The 25,415-nt window shown below is 31.7% G+C and overlaps 2 protein-coding genes across 2 annotated transcripts in view; one reads left to right on the top strand and one right to left on the bottom strand.

Moving 5' to 3' along the window:
- Positions 1-354: 354 nt before the first annotated feature.
- LOC143191520 (uncharacterized) lies at positions 355-1,793 on the top strand. Its single transcript, XM_076396696.1, has 5 exons — positions 355-765; positions 823-983; positions 1,046-1,290; positions 1,350-1,543; positions 1,601-1,793. Exons 1-5 carry the CDS (start codon positions 420-422, stop codon positions 1,690-1,692), a joined length of 1,038 nt encoding a protein of 345 aa, XP_076252811.1. The 5' UTR covers positions 355-419; the 3' UTR covers positions 1,693-1,793.
- A 617-nt stretch (positions 1,794-2,410) lies between these two features.
- Positions 2,411-25,415, bottom strand: part of Unc-76 (fasciculation and elongation protein Unc-76) — a 51,514-nt gene continuing 28,509 nt past the window's right edge. Inside the window, exons 3-8 of the mRNA XM_076396692.1 lie at positions 7,760-7,862; positions 4,433-4,694; positions 4,124-4,374; positions 3,993-4,068; positions 3,862-3,927; positions 2,411-3,474 (exon numbers count right to left, since the gene is read on the bottom strand). Of these exons, the coding sequence (XP_076252807.1) occupies positions 3,458-3,474; positions 3,862-3,927; positions 3,993-4,068; positions 4,124-4,374; positions 4,433-4,694; positions 7,760-7,862 (775 nt within the window). The 3' untranslated portion in view covers positions 2,411-3,457. The remainder of the gene's footprint in view (positions 3,475-3,861; positions 3,928-3,992; positions 4,069-4,123; positions 4,375-4,432; positions 4,695-7,759; positions 7,863-25,415) is intronic.

Genomic DNA, 25,415 nt, shown 5'->3' with positions numbered 1-25,415 from the left:
ATACTAATTCATCTTCATTCAAAATTCAATAAATGATTAACGATCTAATAATGACTAAAATATGATTTTATGGTTAGCCTATTCAACATTATTTAAATTACTACGGCCAAAAAAAAGGTGTTCGTTCTGAGTAGTAGGGTTGTCAATCATTCCTTTACGAAAACATATCTTGCTTAGTGATTACTTGAAAAATATTACTTTCAAGTTCTACCCTGATGTCTCTGGATAACTAATATGGCTTATTATTGAAATTTTAATCAGATGAAAACCGAATTTTACTAATTACTACACTCAAAGATAGATGTCGCACGTGAGAAATGACTATTCTTTTGACTTCTATTAATGATTATTTTATGAAAGCTGTCACTACCAGCTGACGAGAATGACAGAAATAGCGTGGTGATGTTTATAAAGGAACAATGTTTAGGGAGGATATCCTCAGAAAATTTAGGGAAGATGTAAACAAAGTTCGCAGAGAGGCCCAAAAATTGGGCATAGATAACAAAACAGTCGATCGATTGTTACATCAACGCCTCGGCGATATTAAAAATGAAAATTCACTGATTGCAAAGATACGTAATAATATTTTTAAATTTTGTGCCAGTTTAGTAGTGATTTTTAGTGTGTTTTTATATGTTTTATTAAATGTGCATACACCTACTTCCAGTATAGTTTTAAGAAATGTTCAAGGCCTAACATATCCAGCCCTAAAAGTCGTCCGCATTATTTCTGTCCCTTTTTTGAAGATCTTCCCTTCTTTAACTGGTAACATCCTTGATTAAAATATCATGTTCTAATAGTAATTTAAATTTTGTATTATAGATTTGTATGATGAAAGTTGTCTAATTGAAAATCCTTATTTCTTTGTCAACGATATGGAATGTTGGCCTTGTAAATCTGTTCATTCAGTTATCGATTTAACAGGACTAGAACACTTTAACAGTTTTGCTGCTATAGGAGAAGGAACTCCTTTCATTGCAAAGGTTTGTGGTTATATTTTATAACTAAATATTGCTGTATTATTTCAATTTTTAAACAATTTTAGACCAAGCAAGATTCCGTGTTTTATAAAGATCTGAAACTCTTATATGAAAACTATACCAATGAATTAAATACTGATTCTAGAAGACTGAAATTATATAATACTGATGTCAAAGATGTTAAGACTTTATTCTCTCTAAAGGAAAGCAATTTATCTTCTGACATACATATCCAATGGAGAATAAATAAAATGACTACAGCCAGAATTATCAGGAAACTGTTTCCAAAGCCATACTTTTTACCCGAAAGGTATTTAAATATATAGGTTATTCTCTGTATGTTGGAGTGTATATTATAACAGCTTTTAGATCAGGGCAAGCTGTGGAAAGATTTTTGATCATTGATGGTCCTGAGTCTAGGCCATTCACACTGCCAAATACTGAATGTAGTTATGTGTTCATTATACAGGGTAGCGGCGAAAGAACTATATCATTAGTACCGTCCAAGGAATGTCAAAGTGAATGTAAAACTGTCTCTATAATTTTGAAACCGACTTATGCATGTAAGAAATGTTGAACATTGCAGAATTATTTGTTATTTAAATTAAACCTTGTTTCAGTATTGTATAACTGGTGGTATTGGAGGCCAATAAGTCTTCCTTTGAAAAATGCTACGGGTTTCTCTGTAACGTACATGAATTCATACTGTTAACTGTCAATGCCAATTTTAAATTAATCTTTTTATATGCCTATTTTTAATATATTTATTATATATATTTAACAACTATCTAAAATAAAACATGAACCATTTAATTAACATTTATTATTTAAAGTATTACTATACCCTCATTACTCAATTGTTACTGTTGGTTGTCTGTATTAGGCTGATTTATTTTTCTTCAAATTTCACGTTCTACCTGATATGGAGTTAAGATATTGGTTAATTAATATTATATATGACTTCTTTTAATATGTGTCAAACGATTTTTGAGTAAAGCCTCAAAAACTTGCAAAGTCGTCCTAAGTAAAAGAATAGCAACTAGGTGTTACTGTAACTATATATGTATATATATTTGGTATTTAGTATATTCCAAAAATAAATTAAATTGATATATAGTTCAAGCAATATTCTATATTTAAATTTTATGTACGTTTAGTTGCCTACAATACGCCGAGATTTTTGCATATGGTTTTTTCTAATATATAGACTTACTAAACATTTTGTGTCAAAAGAATAATACCTTTATTAAGCATATAGCAAAAAATCTATTATATATATTTTATATGAATTATAATAAAAGTATCAATTTGTTCGCTGTATGTGGCTTAAAGAAATTGATTTTTGAGTTTGAATATACAGTTGCCTATATTATGATTAATTTTATAAGATTTTATTGATACTCCAATAGAAAAGGTATAATAATACTCAATTTAATATCATTAGTTTTTATTTAAGCTTTCTGATGGGGAAAATTATACATACATAGAGAAAAAATATATCCTGAGTTTAATCTAGGGAACGATTGAGTTTGGTGGCTGTAATTTAATAACGCTCACGAAAATAGGCAAGAAAGCGTGGTACAGGTAAAATCCATTGAAAAAATAAATAAACTATCGACCTAAACATTAAAAAATCAATATGTTACATCATCTTTGTACAAATTATTAATTTAGCTAAGACGTTTACAACAAAGAGTAGATTTCAATAATACCAGATCTCAGATCATCAAAGCAGAGTAAATCTACGCTTCATTGATAAAGTACTTACTCTAAACATTAAAAACATTTTTGTGCTTGGTATATTGCACTAAAATTAGGTACTATTTTAAAACAGGGGCGGGCAAAAGTTGCCCAATGGTGTAAGAGTTACGTTACAAAGCTGTTACGGTAGTATTTTAAGACGTAAACATCTAAATAGTTGAATATTTCATTTAGAACATCTATTTAACACTGGTTTCTAGATATTTCAGTTTTTTTTCATTTTTTTTTCAGTTATATTCATCTATGCTGCGTCCAAAAACCTTGTAGTCGCAGTTTCATTGTTACAGAATAGGCGCATTTCGAACTGGCAATGTTTACAATCAAATACAATAAGTGAGAGATCGTTAATATCTGAAACTATATATTTACAATAATAATACGAAATTATATCAGCGAAACGGCTGGAAACTTAATGGAATTATTCACGCAAAGGTATTTCACATTCACAACAACTAATTTCTAAGCCTAAAGAAATGTAGACTAGATTATATGACACAAAGTAATAGCGGTTCTTTTTTTCTTGAATACGAAAATAATTTGCGACAGTGGTGTGTCTCAATTGATATAAGCTGCAAGGTTCCTGTATGTTCCAGACATGGTTGGAGTTTAGCTTCTCTGTACATTACTTACTGTCTCTTATTGTTTAACCTTAACTAAACTTATTACACTCATCCATTAACCCACCTTGTGCGACCATTGCCTCTATCCACATGGACTTACGTTGGGCATATAACTAAAAAATAACCAACTTTAACATAAACCCGAAAATCAATTGTATTATTTTAAAAGATTGTAAGTAATTTATTTATATTGTTATTGTTAAGATAATGTTCTGTAGCTCAGAAGTTATCTGAATTATTCTTATCACTTTTTGGTTTTAAGAGACATTATGCCAATTGTTTAATATTATTTCAACAAATTCCTTCCTTTATTCTATCAAAAATATTGTTTGAAAAGTCAACTTAGAAATTTGGATTGTCAAAAATGTTATGTCTTATGTTGCAACTGTTGTTTGATTGACATTTGTAGAAAATGTCATCAAAATAAATAGGAATAATCATAAATGTCAAAAATGCAAATAACTATGTTTTAAGTCAGTTATTACAAGATAATCAAATACCTTTCAATATATAATCGGTAAGAAGCGTGGGAACAGTGGGACTATCTTCATTAATAGCTTTTAAAACTGCAAATAAAATCATAATTTTTGATATCTATTGGGTAATTTTGAGGTGTGGTGGTAAAACTTACTTTTAATTAAAATTTGTAAAGTGGGATTATCGGGCGTTCCATTATCTATATGATACGGAATGACTGTAGTCAAGTACTGTAAAAAAATGAGTCATTATTGTATCGTGCTAATGTGCTGCGATTCTTCATACCTTTGGATCTAAACCACTGGCCGTTTTTACTGAACTATTTTTCGAACTTCTCTTTCTCTCTACGTGGTATTGTCGTCGCTTGTTCTGAACCGCCAACAGGAGCGAGATGAACGTATTCTTGAGCTCCTTCTCGTATTCCAGCTCGTCCCGAAGCGCCAGCTCCGAGATTAGCGTTTCGGAGAATTCTCGGATCAGCACTTCTAGTTCCAGGAACAGTTCGTTCAGTTGGGACAGGCTTAGATCTCTTAATTCTGAAAGGATATCGTTCGTGTTGATCAAGAATAAACAGTAACGGTTAATGTCACTCACTGTCTTCGTACAACGGCGATGCTAAGACTTCTTTGGCTTTCTCCATTACCTCGCTGTTCTCGAACTCGTCACGCGGGCTCTCGTCGGAATATTGTTCTTCCTGCATCATGTCGTCGATCTCCTGAATTACCTCGTCGGCCGTTTTCAATGGTTCGGTGTCCTGCTGGAGGCCGCCGAGGATAAGCGCGTGCATATCCAGATCGTTGGCCACCGCTTCGTCTTCGGATGAGAGATCCAGATCGTCATCAGGAGTATGTGGTTGCTGAAATATAATAAAATTAAATTGATTATGATGTTCTTTAATTAGCGATCGCTATTAGTAAAAGGTCAGTCATATTTTTAATGATTATTATGTAATTTTGACTGACTCTGATACTTCGTTATGAACGTAAGAAATGTTAAAGACTGTGGAATTATTTCTTATTTAAATTAGTCCGTGTTTCAGTGTTACACTATATATAAGTAACTGATTAGAAACGCAATCTGTCTTGTCTTGGCTTCGGCATTTTGAATCAGAGCAAGCGTTCAGATAATGTTTGCCGGGTTATAAACTATAGTTATTATAATTAACAGAATAGAAAGAAAAATAATTTTGCAGATGTTTGAAAACCGGACGACTTTGGCAGTCTGATTCGGATTGATGTTCGAACTTACCAGATAGCATTCTTTCTCATCTCTTTTTAAATAGAATGAAGTGAGAAGGAAAATATTGTCTGACTCTAAAAGTAATTTACAATTTGCGACAAGCACATATTCATGACGTGGGTTTACTGCTATTTTTAATAGACTATATTTTGTTTATTTCCCGGTATTTTACGTAGATAAATGTCAAAACTATTGAATTTAGGAATTAGGTTAGGTTGTTTAACTATAGATAATATTGATATTCCACATTTTCACCAACAGTAAAAGTATTACAATATTTTTAATAAAAGTTTGTTATTTAAAGGATTTTGGAAGGCATTTGGTGCGAGTTCTGTTGCCTTGAAAGTTTAGAAAACCCTGCTATAAAGCATTATTATATATCAGGATGATCTAAAACGTCTCGCAAATGGTTAATATTGCCAAAAAATAACGGCGCTACTGTTAATCCACTAAATAAATTCCTTGATGAGGCGACAGGCAACTTCGTCATACGGAAATCTAATCACATTAAGCCCCCACTAAGCGCTTATTGTATATTCGATACAGGAAAAGGCCAGCCAACTGGCTGACTCACATACGGAAACCGTAATGTGCGAAACCCACCAAATCCATATTTCGGACGAACTAGATCTGGTTGCCTAATCACCGAGTTTAAGTAGGTTTCCTACGGTTTTACCTGTCCGATCTGACGTTTAATCGATTTTTTTTTCATTTATCTCGGCAGTTCGGGCACAGGTCATGTTCCTCTTTCGATCCAGATGGCGCCGATTTACTTTTTTTATAGTGGATATGGTATTTAGTCGGTTTATGCGTCGAATTGATTTGTTATGGTCAGAACATCAGGTCACCGTTATAATTGAACCAGAGGCGTGAAATGGGGCATTTTTACGGCATTTTCGAACCGGCAGCTTCCGCAGGTTGGACGCGAGTACATTTAAAACGACCATGACGTCATTAATAAACAAGCTCTAATTTAAAACGATTATTTTAACACATGAGGTGGTTTCACGCAGACAGGATCCCTAGAAGCGACTCTGTGTGGGACAGTGTTTGTTTTTTTTTTAAGTCATGACTAACATATGGTTTTTTCGCTCGAAAATTATTTCTGATGGTGCCGAAACCAGTTTGTATTTCACGTTCGTACAATTGTAGAGATATTAGACCGACAAGGACACAATTCTGGCCTTGTAAAGTTATAAAAACAAATTAATATAGAATGGGGTATCTGTTAGTGTTATTTGGACACTGATAAGCATAATATGTTAGGTGTACCACGTTACTATTTTAGCTTTCCTATTAGGGATGTCGAAAAAATATCGATATATCGATGGAGATATATTTTTTTGACCGATATATCGATATTTTTTAATCGGATATTTTTTCAAAAAAAAATTCTTAAATATTATAAAAAAACATTTAATTACTTTTAATAGCTTTTTAAATTGGTATTTAATTTTAAAGGATCGGTTAAAATATCGATATTTTTCTTGGTGACAGACATCCCTATTTCCTATAGAATATTCCTCTCATGTAGAGCTATACATTGTATTGTCACAAAAATATCATCAGTAATCATCCTCATCAAAGTCATCCTCTTGCATAACAACACTATTACATTACAAAAAGCGAAATAAACTCTAAATTACCGACAAATTATTCTTCTCATAGTTATCAATATTAGACATATGTATAGGAGACAGTAACTCTCCACAACTTCAAACCTTGCAAGTTTGTTAATCTTTTTGGAGTACCTTCTGCAAAAGTGACGTGGAAAGTATTCATATAACGACTGTGATTCATATATCTCTTTCTTTCAACAAAAATTTATGAAGAAGTAAGTCTATATGTTACGAGTGCATATTTTTCATATATTTTTCAATTGTTTGGTAATCTTAAATGATACTGTCTTTTTTAATAGCCCACAGACGCTTGTATTTTACAAACTAAAACTCCCTTATGTTCTTGTGATAGAATTAAATAGTTAATAATTCTTGTTTCCAATAACCAAAGGAAACCAGTAATTATCCATGGCATTAAGACAGAAGATTTTACATATTCAACATGGATGAACTTATGAAACTGATGAACAATATAGGTAATAGGCAATTAATTTTGTATGAAAACCCCAGAACCAGGAGTGCTATATTCACCAGACTTTGCATCTTCAGATATCAATTGCCTCGTTCAATGTAGTATCTCGCATATCAAAATATGAGCGAATAGTTGATGAGCAAATGTTATATCAATATTGTATGAGCAATATTATCCAGAAACCACATGGATGTTGTAGTTTCAAAAACTGTCACTGTAATATTTTTCTTCTAACCCTTTAAAATACTTTCACTGGCAGCTGTGTACTTGGTATAATGCATTTATAAGGTATAAAAAAGTACAGTAATTTACAAACTTATAACTAATTAAACTATATAACAGAATTATATAAAATGTTAACATAAGTCGTTTGAATGTTACTACGATCCAGAAACCTTATCGATCTGTCAACAGTGGTTTCAACACCGAAGACACAGTATCAGAAATGAGAAATATTTAATGTTATTATATCCTTTTATTATATTTACTCAATTGAGGGGGGAATCATATTTCTATAACTAATTAGTGACATGTTACTCATTAATCCTAACACGTAAATTGATAAAGTAATGTTAAATAAATATTCGTTACCTGTTCTAAATGTAATGAGTCTATCTGAAGCTTTCTTGCGTACGACTTGGACCAGTCGATCGGCAATATGTTTCCGAAATTCCCAGTGATTGTCCACCACATCCTGTAAAATAATAAAAACTGATTCAGATCGTTCTCCAGGAAATAAATACAGTATACTAGTAGTCATAGTCATGTAATAACTATGATTTAACATCCAGTTATGTGTTAGTGTAGATTATTCATTCATTCATTGATCGAAATAACAAACATGCTATTATTCAAATTAGATTAGTAATCCACATATATGGATTACGTATCCGACTATGTTTCTTGGTTAAAACCAATATAAACTGACTGATGCTATAATAAAAAATAGTCAGACTCTGGCATAATTAGGCACACCTGCCCCTTTCAACTAAACAGACTGACTGACAGAATTACCAGATGTTTTAGTCAATAGTTACGTAATGATTTAAGACAGTAAAATTCTGTATTTTTATTTTGTGTAGGTTTTGTGAAAATGGTTTTTAATTTATTGTTATGCTGCTTAGTAATATTTTGAGTAGTTGTTTAGGATCCACAATAAAAATACATTGTGCAAATACGTCCTTTCAAGTGTTATGAGGAGGTAATGGGAACTAACTCTGTTGCAGATGATATAGTAACTGAATTTACTGGTGCCATAATATTTGCTAGTATTGGGTAGAATATTTCAATAATTGGCATAATAGAAATAATAGAATTATAATTCGTTTATTTCATTTATTAAAACATATTAATCTATTGACAAAATGAATAATTGACATGTAACACAAAAGTCCAATGATATATATCATATTATCATAAAATATATCAGTAATTTTAAATAGTGTGAGATATATTCTACTATAATTGATATATTAAGAGACATATTGATATACTAGAATTGACTATAATACTAGAATACACTACTAGAATTGATATATTGACAGAGTTATAATTTTCTGGAAAAATTATAACTCTGTCACTATAGAACTTCTGAAATTTCTAGATAAAAAACTGAACTGAGCCATTTTCATGAGCCTGTTTTGGAGACAGCTTTGTACCATTAGGAGAGTTTTGTAGAGAACAGTACAAATCGTAGTCAAATGGGGGCAAAATCCGGGCTATCTAATGGGTACACCAATATATTCCTCAATTTCTATCAAATTACTAAAGATGTGTGTGGTTTAATATTGCCGTGATAAAAGACAATGTATTTCCACTTGGTATGCTCGAAACGCATTAACTGTTAAGAGTAAAGAGTCGGATTAATGGTTTAGACAGGATGGAGGAGCTCGCGATAAACAATTCCTTTTGAATACTACCAAACACTCAGCATCATCTATTATTTTTCTGTTTTCGGAAGTAAAAAAAGCAAAATTGGAAAATGGAAATCTCCATATTCAAAGCTCGTTAACTATTGACTGAATGAACGAATGATTTTTTTATATCCAGAATGATGTAAGGTAGATTACGTTTCAGCGCCCTATAGTATAACTTCATTGAATACGTAGTACTAGAGATACAATATAATTCATAATCAAACAACACTAATATATCCGCTAAGCCATGACTGAATAAGCTGTGTTCTTAAGGAAATATGAGAAGAAGAGAGAGTATACAAAGCGATATGTTAAGTATAAGATAAATATTGGAAAAAGTTCAAGCACAAAAAAGTTTTTTTGTACATAGATCAAGATATTTGGTGTATTGCATGCCGCAATTTGTAAATTCGTTTCAGACCATATTTTCCTTCTCGTTTTATTCTAATTAAAAACAGACACAATGCTGTCTGATTAGTTCGAACGCGTAAACGAATGAGCCTGTCAAAGTCGTCCGGTTGTCAGACGTATGCAAAAATTCTTGAAAGCAACAGTGATAAGAGGTTACAGCTCTAACCTATAAATTATTGTGACTGTATAATTAACTGTAGTTTTTAGGCGTACTATAATATAAAATGAATTATATTCGATAACAATTTCGTTCAATTATTTAGATTATAATTTTGTTGATGAGTTGATGCGGCAACATTGAGATGTTTTGATGTCACAAATTTAGATGAGGTATGTACAAAAATAATTTTAAATACACCATATGTTGGTTTGGAAAATACATTTGACATATATGAGAAGAGAAATACACATAATAATAGTAAAATGGTAAGAGCACAATTCAAGAAATATATAGGATACTAGCGACCAGCTCCGGCTTCGCACGGGTGCAATGCTGATACTAAATTAATACACTACAGAAAAAATATGAACGTTGTATATAAAAACATAGCGGCCCGCTCCGACTTTGCACGGGCATAAAATATATATGCCTATGTCACTCAATGAAAACATGACTAAAATCGATCCAGTATTTTTGGTTCATTCATTACTGCCCTTGGCCTGCACGCATTAAGTTTGGAGTAAAACAATTCCTCTTTCCCTATACTTACTATGAAGATTTCCTGCTATCTTTGGAATATCTAAATTCATACAATTTTTATTACATTACTCATTTTTAAACGCAAATTTTAAATTTGTAATATCTCCGAAAATATTTGTTTAATTTACATGCTGTAAGGAACCATATTGATCTATATTAATTGCACACTGTATTTAAGGTACTTAATTCGATAAGGATAATGCCGTATTGCTTAAAATAGCTTCGTAAATAAGCCATTTTCTCACGTAAAAAGTAAACAATAAAAATGGTTAATGTGGGTTATCCCTAAAAGATAAACATATACCATCGCGGACTTTTTTGTAGACCTTTTTATGGTGTACAATACTGTAGTACATTAATTTGATCTAACTCGTAGGGTTAGGCAGCGTTTTTGCTAATTGCTAAATAAGCCTAAAAAAATAGGTTAATTTACGACATCACGTTAGAAACCTCTAAAATTAGCAATGTTGCCTTAGTATATTATGCATGTATTATACATATAAACCTTCCTCTTGAATCACTCTATCTATTGAAAAAAAACCGCATCAAAATCCGTTGCGTAAAGGATATAGGGACAGAAAAGGCGACTTTGTTTTATACTATGTAGTGATAATTTTAGATAACATGATAAATTTAAAAAAAAACAAGCAAGACTAAGACAAACTGTTAGTTTAAGACCAACCCTGTTTATTATATTAATTGATGAAATAATAAAGTTAAATATTATGTTAAATAAATCATACATAACTACATATAGGTTATAAAAAATATGAAAAGAATAGATATATAGTCGATAGGAGCTTTTGCAGATGATAACCTAACAATATAATCCAGAACATCAGATGATTATGGACAGATGGAATATCATATTAAGATTATAGAGAATGATAATGAACGAAAGCAAAAAAAAAGTTATTGTGATTGTAAAAATAGAAAAAATAAATGCATCCAAGCGGCTGGGTATAGAAATTCAACATAATGAAAGCAAGAAGATGGAAATGAATACAAGAAGTGGAAAAATATGAATTTGGGCTTCACTGGAAATAGCAAATTCATAAATACAAAAAAATATCAAGCAAAATTAAAATAAAAAAAGAGAAAAAATAAAATACAAGCAGGATAAATGAGATACCCTAGTCGATTTTAACTGGAGTAGATTAATACCCCATGAAAAAGCTTTCTAGATCTTTTGGAGTCTATGTTTTTCGATTCATCTATCTCTTTCTTTTCATCAATCATCACTCAGTGACAATCAGTCTCGTCACTGACATCAATCCGGCTATAATATATCCAAATATGTCATTAGTTGCTTGTCAGCATAAGCTCTAGCTACTTTTCACTCTATTGTTTTATGTATCTTATTATAAGTACTATACTACTAATTCATTGTTATTCTGTGTATTGGTTATTGCATGTTTTGGGCGATCCTAGTATGATCTTTAACATTTTTTTTACTACTATTAATTTACTTTGATATTGTTCCGTGAACGACATTATCTCTGCATCACAAATCATTATAATTTTATTGAAATCAGCTATTAAATTTTTATTAGTAATCATATTGTGGCCACCTTTTTGAAATAATATATTTATGGAATTATTTCTAAAAATAATTGAATAAAATGTTGAAAAATACTTACAAAACAGTTGTACTGTAGTTTAAATATCATTATCATAAGAAAGATCATACAAGATCCAGAAGAGGGGTCCCTTGTGAGATAGGACAACAAAGCGGCCGTACGAATTATGCATTAAAAAAGGCTGAACTATCATCGTCTCGGCACATTTCCGCTTAAGCCGCCTACTACTTCCGTTTTGCCAACTATGCTTTATGCAATATAAATTACTATACGAGGGATAAGTGTAATGTTTATAATATTTGAAATATCGTAAACAACCGAGAAGTTATTAATATCGTTTTAATATAAAAAAAAACAGAAAACAGAGGTAAACTTTATATTTAGAATCTTTTCCAGACCTTCGAATCTATACATATTATATTTTTTTGAAGAAAATCCCTTATTCATAAGACCAATTTCGTTGTTGTTGAAATAAGTAAATGTTCTATAGCCTATAACTCGGAAACTATAAGGGATAATTCAATTTAGCGAAAGTTTAGGAAATCAGCATGCCGAAGAGTACTTAGAGTGTGAATTTGAATAAAATTCGTTATTCATAAGACCAATTTTTGATTTTGTCACATAAGGAATAACTCAGCGAACAGTTGAAATAAGTAACTTAACTCTATATTTTCAGTTACAGAGGATTTTGCTTTGAGATAAATAAAAGTTTTTTTATTTTAAAGTCTCCTTTTTTATCTACGAGGGTTTATCTGGACTGGACCTACACTTTAACGTGGGGTCCGAACCACGGTCCTCGCCATTAAGCCTACAGACTGACGAGTGATCAACTTAGAAATCATCCCACAAGACATCCGGTCTTACCCAGCATGGTTACTGGCGTGACTGGGATGATTTTCCTTGTCGGATTTTGCACTCTTGCCTAAGGACAAACACAAATGTTAAACAATCACAAACATAAATTTACGACCATGCCCCAACAGGATTCGAACTCGCGACTATCGCAACAGTAGGAGAAACGTCCTATCGCTAAAACTGCGCCAACCAAATGGGCATAAATAAAAGTTGAACGTTGTATGTTCAGTGTCTATAATTCAGGCTGTTCTCTACTGAGTAACTCCACATAACAAAAATACGAGACTGATTTTTGTTGAAGTTGTTTTATTTGCTCTTTGTAGATATTTAAACTATGTCTTGTATTTAATTACTATATTTTGCCACAATAATAACATATCTGATTTTGAGAGAAATCCTTAAAAAGTCAATAAATTTTCAGCGCTTAAATTGTCTAATCCATAACGATTTTCAAGAGAAAATTTAGAAATTGTTGTTAGGTGTTCATTATATTTTTGGGTCAACCAATTAAGTGCAATATAAACAGGGAAAGACTTAAGTTTACTTTCAGTATAACAAAACTAGAAGGCAGAGTTCTAATAGATTCCATAAAATTGATGGCACTAAAGAAATATGAAAAAGAGAGAAGGCGAAGAAGTAATAGAAGACTGTTTTGATTATATTGCTTGGATGACTGAGCTCTTGACCTATTTTTTATTTTTATACTTATATTTCTTTATTTTTGCTAGATTTATTTGTATACTTATGTTTGTTTATACATTTTATATTTATTTACATTCTTTTTGTCTATGGTCCGTTGTTTTGTTTTTGCTTATTTGTCTTTAGTTTGATAGCAGGCAGGTCACGTGAAATGAAGGACCAATCAAAACAAAACATTTTTTTCATAGGTTTCTATATGATCGCCTTAAATCAAACCAATCAAATTTCGTAATAAAACGATGAGTGGACCTACCGAAATATTTTCTCAGAACCTTTTAGAGCAGATTCATTCCCCTGTTTGTAAAAAAATAGTAAATAGTGGATAAACCCATTGATCCAAATTAAATATGATGAAACAGCAAATCAGAGACTATGGAAACAGAGAATTTGTCATCTTACTATTAGTCATCTCAATCCACATATTAAGCTCAATCCAGACCTTAACCCGAAAATACCATAATTAGTCACTCTCAAAACTAATTTCTAATATGATATATTTCGTATCAAAAACTGATCATTTTTAATTTTAATTTTTTGATCGTTGAAATAGCAAATCTTTAATATCAATAATTCCTTAATAACCCTATCGATGTTCTCTAAAACTATATCGATATTCTACATAAGGATATTTTTCCACTTTAGACATTATCATCATCGTCAATCCATGGTAGGCATTCGGGGAGAGTGTCTACTTCACAACCAATACACTGCTGTTGGTGTCGCAGGACTTCAAATATTCTTTTCTAAATCTCGTCACTGTTGGCGACTAAATTGTAAGTGGTAAGTCAGTTGAACAATGAAAGCCTCCTATTTTCAAATCGCTTTCTATGATATGGATCCATGTCTTTCTGGCGCGGTATCATTCACTCAAAAGGTCAATTTCGACAAAGAAATCTGTAAGGAATTCGTTTTCAATCAACACACATGTCCAACCCTTTATAATTTGGTTCTCTGAATTTGTTCCTCAACTAAGCATCTCATCATCAAAAACCCCAAGCTTACAGAGGCTAGACTGTAACAGTGCCTAAGTCTCAGAATTCTACAGAAGGATTGGCAAGATAAACGTTCGAAAGAGACGGATTTTAGCGTTGATTGAAATATGTCCTCTCTTCTACACGCGCCATCTTAGATAAGTAAAAGCTCCTGCAGTTTTGATTCGGCTTATTACTTCAGCGGTACATAGCGGCAGTTTTTTCCCCTGCGTTACTGATCCAAAATACTCCTCTACTTGCTCCAACTGCATGCCCTTGATGTTTACAATAACGGGTGATCCGTCAGTTGTTAATACGTTGTTTTTTCTTGGTTAAATCTCAAACAAGGAGTTAGCATCATAGTACACGCTATGCCTATTTTTAAGAACTTTTCGCGTGTGTGTGGCATATACACAACATTTAATCACGAAGAAAACAAATCTGTTTGTTTTTAATAAATTTTTCGGCACCGACTTCAAAGTGATAAGTTGGTAGTAGTTAAAATAATATTATAAATACATAAATAGATTTAGGTAGGTATTAAGCTAAATTGTGTGTATATAGTAGAACAAAAAAAGTTGCAGCCCCGTTGGAAAACGAACCGATGACTTACGTAAAATGTTAAGATTTTAGACTCATTGGGTAACCTAAAGCTTGAACTTCTTACGATTAACGTTCTAACCATTACACCATAGAAACAGTTACCTACAACGTTTCTACGACCTCTCATATGATATGGTTAGTTCTTAAAAAACACACTGAACCTTACCCTTTTACTTTTACCCTGAACCACTTCCGATTTTTCGTCACATCAGTTCAGCAACAATATTATACCCAAATATCTGATTATTTTAGATAAAAAAATATGTGAAAACGTTGTACGTGCCTTTAACTCCGGCCGGCTCGTATCTCAACTTCCGATATTCAGAACGATCATTCATTAATACAAACAATAGACTCTGAAATGAGTTGGTATTGCCTGTCATTTTAGAATAAAAGGCCATCTGCAGAAGAGCACAATAACAAGAATAGTAGTAAAGATGAAAACTTAATAAAAAGTGTCTGTTAAACCGTTGACTTCCGAAGCCTCCATAAAAAACGACGGAAACATTAGAATGACTAATTGTGACCGACTAGCACCATTTTTGTTTTTTTTTGGCGAGGCATGTTAATGACACCTACGATAAATATTGTTATATTATAATCGTCAATTGTTTAGTTATATATTCTGTTCACGTGTTCAATAATATTAATAAATTGCGTACGTCTAATTTTTTATAACTGTAAAAAATATTAACCCCAACACATTAAATTAATTGCTGATTAGCATGAAAGTATATCGAAATTCTGAATATTATTCGTTAACATTAAAATTTTATGGAATATTATTTGATATTTAAATTTAGTTAAGCAACAAGAAAAATATTAATTTTATACATACATCAAAATATAGGATTTCACTGTTGAATACAATTAAAACGAATTTCCAAAATATATACGGGATTGGCTTTCAGTATTTTATATATTATATATTTTTGAAGTGTGTACAATTTGGACTTTGGTAACCGTACACAAAAATATTTATGACAAAAAAACTGAACGAAATACGTAACGATAATCAACGTATCTTTTCTAATATCGCCTAAATTATCTGAAAGATAGTCGAAATGGGATTGAAGAAAAAGTGTTTTGAGACTCATTGGGTAACCTAAAGCTTCAACCTCTTTTAACATTCTTTTAATGATATGTTTATAGTTTAGGATCTTTATTATTGTGTAAAATCTCCATCTCCATCTTTGGAAAGTGATTTTACAATTTACTTTATCAACCCTAACTTTATGTGCCATGGTGATAAAAGAACTGTAGCGACCTTGAGGCATGTCGAATTTTACATAGTGGAGTAACGGTCTACAAAATACCCAGAAATATAATTCCAGATGTTGAACACGGGCGGGAGCCAGCAGCGTCAACTAGAACCCGATAACGAATAGCTGGCGACAACCCCGAGACATTTATCTGGGATGTTATTGAAGGGTATTTCCAATCATTCAGTACTCAACCATCGTTTGGTTTAGACATGCCACCATCGACTACCCAAGCCTCGTCTCCAGGTAACACCGCTGCCATTCGTTTTACCTATTTTGTATTTTCCACATTTCTATATTACTTCAATAAATAACGGTCACATAATGTAAACACCACTGTTTCATTTCGTTTTACCACCATTCACCGAGCCATCTAATTTACCCTAAAGAACTTTATGTGGATATAACAAAGTTTTTTAGAACACGTTCTTGTTAACAACTTTAAACTCTCTCGGTGGCCAACTCTGTTTGGTCTAGTCATTTGCTCGGTCTTTACTACCCCATAGACACAAACATTAATGGAATGCTGCTTAATCATGGTTCTCATATTTTAATGGGCGAAGAACCATTTCCAAGTTTTTGTAGCCTTTTTTGAGGTATAGGGAATTAATTAACTAGCAGAACTGCTTGAAGGCTTCTTTTTGATCAATCTATGAACATATGCTATTGTGATATATCGTATTGGATCTTAAATGATGTAATTTTTTTCCATATTATTTGCATTTTCATCATACCAAAATAGAAATTCTAATATTGTACCTATGATATTAAAGCCTTAAATAAAACTTTCAATTCTTACAGTTGTAACTTTCGATTCATAACCAAATCTGACCCAACAACACTTATTTTTACTTGCCATAGTTCCAACTTTTATAATCTATTGCAAATTTAGATCGAGTTTGTCTATTCTTCCTTGACTTGAAGACTTTTTATTGGTTGTTCCACATATAGTGTGCATATAAGCATCTTTTAATTGATTTGACATTGATGAATTGACTAAAATTGATGAATTTTAAATTTGTATATCATCAGAGTAGAAAAGAGATTTTTCAAGTGAATATCTCTTGAGTTCATTATTTATTTATTTTTCAATTATCTGGTTCTGGTAGTTAACGACCTTTAATATTAAAACAACCGTATTTACTTGAAAAGTATCAAAAAAAAACTTTATTTGAATTAAACTATAACCTTATCAGTTTGAGTTAGTTAGTTCTAAAAAACGAAGAAGAAATAGTAAACAAAGAACAACAAAAATAGTAGAGATTAGCATAATAAGGTATCATGGAAAGCAAAAACGGCTACAAACTAGGGATGTCGAAAAATATCGATATATCGACATTTTTATAAAAAAATATCAAACCAAACCTGTCAAATTGTTACTTAATTTTAAATGATTAGTATATTTTGATACTTAATTGTAATAGTTTATTAAACATATTAATACATAATGCAAACAATTATCGATATTGTTTTCTCCGATATATCGATATTTTTTAAAAAATGTCTTATATATAAATACTTACACTTCTTATCGCATGATTCAGTTTAAATCAAATATGATGTGGAATTGATATATGTATGTTTTGTTTGATGATACATATCACGAAGTTATTTTAATAATAATTAACAACAAAAACTGGTAGAAGTTGTCAGTTTTGGGAGTATTCATTAATCTACCAAGCTCTTTGTATTTTAGGTCTTAGCTATTACCATTATATAATGGGGAACACTTGGTTTTGGTTTAATATCTATGACTTTTCAGGCCAAATCCATGATTATTTTTTCGTATTGGGTTATAATAGATTTACTTTTCATCAGAACCTTCTTCAACTTGTAATTCAAAGTGTCCACAAAAATATGCGTTTTAAGTCTAATAATGCCTACAATCTAAAATTATTGAAACATAACTCTATAGCAAGAATGCGATGGTAATCACTGTTAAGTCTCATAATGTTAAAATCACGCCCTAATAATTAATTCCGAGTCCTCCTTGTGCTCTCTATTTCTCTGTTTATCTGATATTAAAGTGTATTAGTCAAGTAAATTTAAATAAAATGAATCAGCTGAGAACCTGATATATATTAAAGGCTTAATGACGTTAGTGTTAGTTTATGCGACAACAATTATACAAGTATAAATAGATGCAGACCCACTGAAGGCATTATGTAAACTTTGAACAGATGTGTGTTTTGTTGACAATCTGTTTTGTTACAGCTTGCAACAAATGTTTGATACGTGTGTCTAGTCATCAGCCTTGAGCATTTTCGGGAACAATTAGATTACTGAGCTCGAGATAAGATTATTATATCAAACAAAAGCCGGCAATAAATACATTTCTTAATGTTTACGAGAAAAAATTGAAAAAAAACTCGACCGTACACAACCCATAGAGTCATATATAACATGTCAATTGAAAAGTCCCTGGCCTACCATAATAAAACATTTTTTAGCAAAATTAGTTTTTTTGATTCAATATAATTCCCTTCAAGGGTGATACACTGATTATAGCGACCCTTCAACTTTTCGATACTATTTTTATAGTACGATTTGTACTTTGCTTCAACATAGGCCTCAGTTTCGGCGATCACCTCTTCATTCGACGAAAATCTTCCCAGCGAGCATTTTTTTAACATCTGAGAACAGGAAATATGTGTGAAACAATGAACAGTGAAATGATGGAGCCATGTTTCATCCATTGTCACATATCAAGGCAAAAATTCGGGTTTATTACGCTGGATCATCTTCAAACAGTGCTCCAAATCATCAACTCGTCGTTGTTTTTGGTTAAAAGTGAGCTCGCGCGGCAATCACTTTCCACAAAGACTTCTCATACCCAAATATTCGTGAATGATATGATGTGCACGTTCAGTTGATATCTTTAGAGTGTCTGATATTTCATTCGGTTTCAATTTACGGCCATTAAAAATCATTCTGTGGATTTTTTAAAATGTTTTCGTCGGTAACAACCTCTTCTTGGAGTCCATTGCGTTAACCGTCTTCGGTACTCATTTCAGCACGTCTAAACTTAGTAAACCAATCCTTGATGGTTGATTTTCCTGGGGCAGTGTCCGGAAACTCGGCATCAAGCCAAGTTTTTTCTTCAACTGTATTTTTTCCTTGCAAAAAGCAATAATTTATCAACACGCGAAACATTTTTTCACAATAACGAAAGTTGCTTCACTCAAAATGCTATAATTTACAAACCAATGATCCAATAGCTATCAAATTTATACACGCATCTTTTGAGAGTTACGGCTAACTAAAAAACATATGGATTTAATTCCATTAGTAGCGCCATCTATACATCAGGCCGGGGACTTTTCAACTGACCTGTTAGTTGATTAACTTAAATCGACGAAGCCGGAAAATTGTTTTGCGTGGTACCACCAATGCAGGAACTGAGACCACTCTTTCAAAGCGTTTAATTGGTTCGTTTGAATTGTCCTCACAAAGATATATTGTTTGTGTTGGACATCATGTTTATTAAGTTAACACTCTATAGTATTCTATGATGAGGCTGTCGGCCGGCAAGAAAAACATATACTTTGGTACTTTAAAAAATATATCTATGTATCGACAACAAAATTCGATACCAAACCACGCAAAATATACTTGATGGGCGAGGGAAGAGATACCAAGCCAAAAATTCGATATTCTCCTTCAAAAACCCTCGGTGTTTTAATATCCATATTATATGTATCAACTTAAAGTTCGATACTCTCATTTACTCTCATCAACTATCGAAAGTTCTTCCCAAAAAACATCAATATTAAAAAAATATATGGGTATATCGACATCCCTATTCTTTGATACACCATCGAAGGAAACAAAGTAATGTCCGTCATGAACGATAGTATGCTAAAACTACCTATTATCGGCGTCGCAACGTCGGCGTCTACTCACTCGCGACGCCAGTACGTCTGACCCGTTTACTGCAATAAAATTTCAATGAACCTTTTTATAACCGGCCCTAAACACGAACCTTTCACCATATATTGACCGACGCGGTCGGTATATCGAAGAACCCTCTCGCATTAATTAAGTTTTAATGATGCACGATCTGCGTTGAAGAATAAATGATGTTTTTCACGTAATTTCGTCGTCCTTGTCGGGTCTGGTGAAGTGAAAGCGCAAAGCAGGAAGAAAAGCCGCTGCTGCATCTAATACGTCCTAAAATAGATAAAACGACGAAATGTTAACGGTCGATGGCCCCGGAAAAAGATACTGTCGATAACGCCATCTTTCGATAAGTGTTTGCAATAATTTCCGTAAAATGTAACTGTTAAACATTATATATGGATCAAATGCATAACCTTTGTTCATAAAAATCGATGATGATTGGAAAGAGCAGTATCATCAACTATATTCTTGGATGTAGTACAAGTATTCGAAAAGGTTTGTTATGAAGCACTCAATCTTAAGGAATAATAAAAGGAAAATCACACTACAGTTATTATTTGTTGAACCAGAAACGTGCAATATACAAGAGAAATATAAATATATGTCCTAGGTCCTGATATGAAGAACAAAGGTTAATGAGAGTAAATCAGTGTTTACTGAAATCAGATTACTAAGAATTATGAGTATTACCATTGTTCTATATAGTAACAATGCAAATATCTTGGGATGAAAACTCTATTTGAAGGGCCTCGGCAGTAGATTTCTTTACGTCAAATAACATAAGTCAGGAATATTGAAAATTTACTTTTGATCATTACATAACTAATATCTCTATTCACTGAATAATTTAATTATATTGTCACAATCACTTAATATCGTTATTATTTTATGCAGTGTAATATCACAACTATCGAATTTAATCGTTGTTTATTTAATCGTATCAATCCTTCGCATTTTTGAAAGAAGAGGCTTTCGGATCCCAATAGCATACAACAAATTCCAACTAAGCAAATATTCTTAATAAGACATGAAAAGGGACATGATGTTAACGTTGTAATGCTGCAACACGTGGACTACCTTAACATATGAGGCAGAATCAAGAAAACACCAGTTTGAGTGTGTGTAATTGGGTAGTGAAGTGTATTTAATAGAAAGACTAAGTAATGACTAAAGTATTTTCTTAAGTTTAAGTAAATGTAAAGATAAGATGTAGAATAGACGGTAAGGATTAGTAATATATGTTACTACTAATAATAAAAAAATGGTTTTTAGTCATTTCGCCAAAGTATTAAACGATATGTTTCCTACTTATTTCAAAGAAAAGCACTATTATTCAAAAGTCTCAAATGCTATTGTAATTTCTCAGTATGACGTATGACGTGAGTATTAAGTACTTTCAATTAAAACGTTTTCTGAATGATTTTGATACATATTTCACTAATTAGTATACCTAATTTGAAAATGAATGAAAAAGTATACAATCATCAGATTGTTAAAACAATTATAAGAAGCATTTTATATTGCACAAAACCAAAATTAATTTTTATAATTTTCTATCTCTCATATATAGTGTTTTACATCTAATGAGGCAATTTATGAATAATTATATATAAACCATGATGATATCCTCAGTTTTAAACAGTAATATATTTCTGCATAAGTACAACACAACGTACAGTCATGTAATGTTATTAATTGAATTATACAAAGCAAATAGCAATCCAGAATATATTGGATATTTGGATATAGGATTGGGATTCAATATGATCTAATGAAGATCAAGGGACGATCTAAAACAAATTCGAAGTATACCGAAACGTTTCCCTTTTTTTTGAAAATCTGATCATGTGGTAACGGCGCATATCGAGAAATATATAATGCAAAAATGTGTTGTAAATGGCAAAAATAAGAAAAATAATCAGGTAACGACGAATCATTATTTATCAGGTTAATGAAAGTAAATCTGTGCATGTGCAGTTCACCTACAATCAGACCGTACAAGCACCAATAACATTAAATAATACTATCATTCCATATAGCAACAACGCTAAATATCTCGGAATGAATCTTTATGCAAAACTTCGCTGGAAGGAACATATAAAGAAGAAAAGAAAAGAACTGGAATTGGAAAAAAAAATTGGAAAAAAAATTATCAGTACATAATAAATTGCTATTATATAAACAAATACTGAAACCTATATGGATATACTGAGTTCAATTATGGGGATGTTCTGCAACGAGTAACATAAATAAAATTTATTGTGAAGTATTGTGGGCGCACCCAAGGACTACTACAGGACTGACTACCTACATGGAGACTTTCAGATGCCCACCGTCAGTCAAGAAGTCAAGAGAATTGCAAGGGGGCATGAGGAAAGACTTCACTATCATGAGAATACTGAAGTATTGCAACTTTTGGATACCACCGGAGCAGGACACAGACTCAGAAGAATCTGATCTTGTGTAGTGTTGTGTAGTGAGGTGTATATAATAAAAAATACAGCATAATACATGTATAAACATTATTTCACCCGAGACTGAGATATGGTCGATGGGTCCTCCTAGTTATATACCTAGATTTAAGTTATTATAAAGACAAATTGTAGGTTAGTCGGAAACGACTAGTAACAATGTAATAATTAAATCATAAAAAAATATTTATCAGGATAATACGAGCTCACATCACATATCATGTAACAACCGAATAATTGAACTCCAAACTCATGACGCATAGAAGGCATTACAATAACAGACTCATATAAATTATGACCAACCTCCAATCTACGGCAGGTATCAATATTTCATGTTGTTTTAACTAGTAGTTTATATATTATAGTTTTTTTAGTTAACCAAATATAAATGACAATCGATATTTTGTATATTTTGAAAAATTAAACCTTTAAGAGGGCCCCGGAAAATATAAAAAATGTTTAGTTAGAATGAATAACCTTTATTAAGATGGTTGGTTATTCATTTGAAACAGATGATTGAAAAAAGTGTGCTCGACGATTTTCTTGTATGTAGCACAAGGCTTCCGCAAGGTTTGGTTTGAAAGCCTCATTCACAATATTCAGATAATGTTTTCCTTATATTTTACCTAGTATTACTTTACATACGTATGTTATATATCATAAAAGGAAAATAACACACACTACAGTTATTATTTGCTGAACCGGAAACTTGCAATATGCAACAAGACATACATGCATGACCTAGATCCTGATATGAAGAACAAAGGTTCTTCATATTAAAATATTTATCATCATTTTCTACAATGTTTTTCCCATATTTCCCACAGCATGGAGTTACCAAGTCGAAATAATAATGTCGGTGTGGCAGCCACCCAAGTCATCGAACTATTTTCGTACTTCTTCAGAGATCTGCGAAACCGTGTGCCAGTCGAGTTACCGTTAACATTTTTATTATTTTGGACTTTTCCTATCACGTGTAAACATCTGTAAATAGTTGATTCGTCAAGTTTTAAGCTGTATGGAAGTTTTTCGAGAATCTGAGATGAGTTTTCGTCCTATAAGTTTTGCAATTCATTGTTTTGGCCCTCAAAGTCGTTCTTTGGTTCTCCTTTTGTCATTGGTCCTCCCACAAAATCACTACTTTTAAATCGTTGAAATCAACAATTGGGATACGACGGAGCAGTATCGTCATAAGTATGTAAATGTTTTATGGCTCTCGGCAGCAGATTTCTGCGAATTAAACAATAGAGGTTCCAGGACTCCAGGATTGGCCGCTGTATACATTGAATAACGTAGTAATACTAGTAGAGAAATGTCAAAAAACATGAAATATAACATTTAGGTTAGGATGTTTAATAGTTGTTTACATTTGTACTCCGCATTTTTTCCAATAGACGTCGCTGATAAAAATACACACAAGCACTTAATCCCCGATCGTTGTATCCTCAACTCTTTGAAGTATTTTCTACATTCTTTAAACGTCAATAGCTATTTTGTAAGAAAAAGGATGGTAAAAATGTTTTTAACGTAAAAAATTTAGATGCACAGACAAGAATACATGCATAAAAAACTTCTATTGTTTCCAAAACAATTGATAAAAAGAATTTGGTGTGTTGATGAAACATTTTTTTTAATACTACATAGAGACGTCTTTTGGATCACTAGTTTCAGTCGTGACTGTTTTTCTCGACCAATCGACTATTTCATTGTGTATATTGATTAGTTTTTAACATTCTGGCTTTGTCGTTCTATCCTTAACCTTGAAAGTGATATTCCCAATTTATATATATGGTTTTATGTCTTATTTTTGATATGATTGAAAAAATAATATAGCGGCCTTTAGAAATTGCAATTTCTAATATCATTTATTAATTTAATAGAATAAAAATACTTTTATACTGTATTAGGTCTCTATTTGATTGACTTTTTCGATTTTCTAAGTCTCTGAATGTTTGATCAAGTCTTTTGAATGGTAAAACTTCTTTCATTGAAGTTTCAGCGAATAATAATTTTAAAATATTCCTGTTTACCGATAAATACGATTATTATTTTTTTTAAAAAGGGTGCGATAGTTATATAGTTGATTACCTTTATTATATTATGTAATTGTTGCTTTACCAATATTAAAATACAATAAAATATATTTGGGATCATTATTCCATTTCTTTTTTGTAAATTCAAAGTAATATTTAACAATAAAATAATAACAGGTTAACGTTGGGAACTATCGACTGAAAATAGTAGAAACAGTCGATAGTCGCAAAACAGTCGAACTAGTCGATAGTAAAAAAAAACTAGCGGCTGAAAATAGAAATTACTATTTCAGTCAAATGTACACTTCGACTGTTTTTCTATTCGTGATAATAACCGACGGAGATGTACGAATTCCTTCTTGTACTAATTTTGAGAGAGGAAAGGACGGAAATAATTATTTGATTCTTCGTGCTGTACAGATTGATTCATTTTAAATAATTTGAAATTGGCAATTGGCAGTGGCAGCAGAAAGTTATAATGACACAATGTAATAAAAGTAAATGTACATTTTTTCAACCGTGCCGTAAGTGAAATGTACATGTTTGTTTTCGAACTTTCTTTGGGAAATAAAATGAAAGAGATAATTGCTGTAATTTACTACTTACATAATAACAGCTTCATTTTGAATGATGTAAAATTATTTTTATATTTTATATATTTGACTTGATTGTAAAGGCGAATGGAGTAATGACAACTAAATATTTATATCGTGTTTTGTCAACTATTAAACTATCTAAATATAATAATATAAAAAAGGCTTGAACAAACATCGAGAGACCCAACAGTTGCCAAGATAACATAATGCAGTCAAAATTATTTTACTATTTATCAATCAAAATGTTCTT

Source organism: Rhynchophorus ferrugineus, unplaced genomic scaffold, assembly GCF_030347505.1.
Source record: "Rhynchophorus ferrugineus isolate W39M unplaced genomic scaffold, kcgeb_rfMv2 rfM2, whole genome shotgun sequence".
NCBI lineage: Eukaryota > Metazoa > Arthropoda > Insecta > Coleoptera > Curculionidae > Rhynchophorus > Rhynchophorus ferrugineus.
The sequence above is the reverse complement of the archived record's forward strand: the minus strand, read 5'-3'. Positions and strand labels throughout refer to the sequence as shown.

What these genes read in the sequence shown, in the direction of transcription:
- LOC143191520 (XM_076396696.1), top strand. Translation starts at nt 420, where the DNA reads ATGTTTAGGGAGGATATCCTCAGAAAATTTAGGGAAGATGTAAACAAA. An exon ending in GATCTTCCCTTCTTTAACTG is followed by an intron (nt 766 to 822) that starts GTAACATCCTTG and finishes TTTGTATTATAG; the next exon opens with ATTTGTATGATGAAAGTTGT. An exon ending in GAACTCCTTTCATTGCAAAG is followed by an intron (nt 984 to 1,045) that starts GTTTGTGGTTAT and finishes AAACAATTTTAG; the next exon opens with ACCAAGCAAGATTCCGTGTT.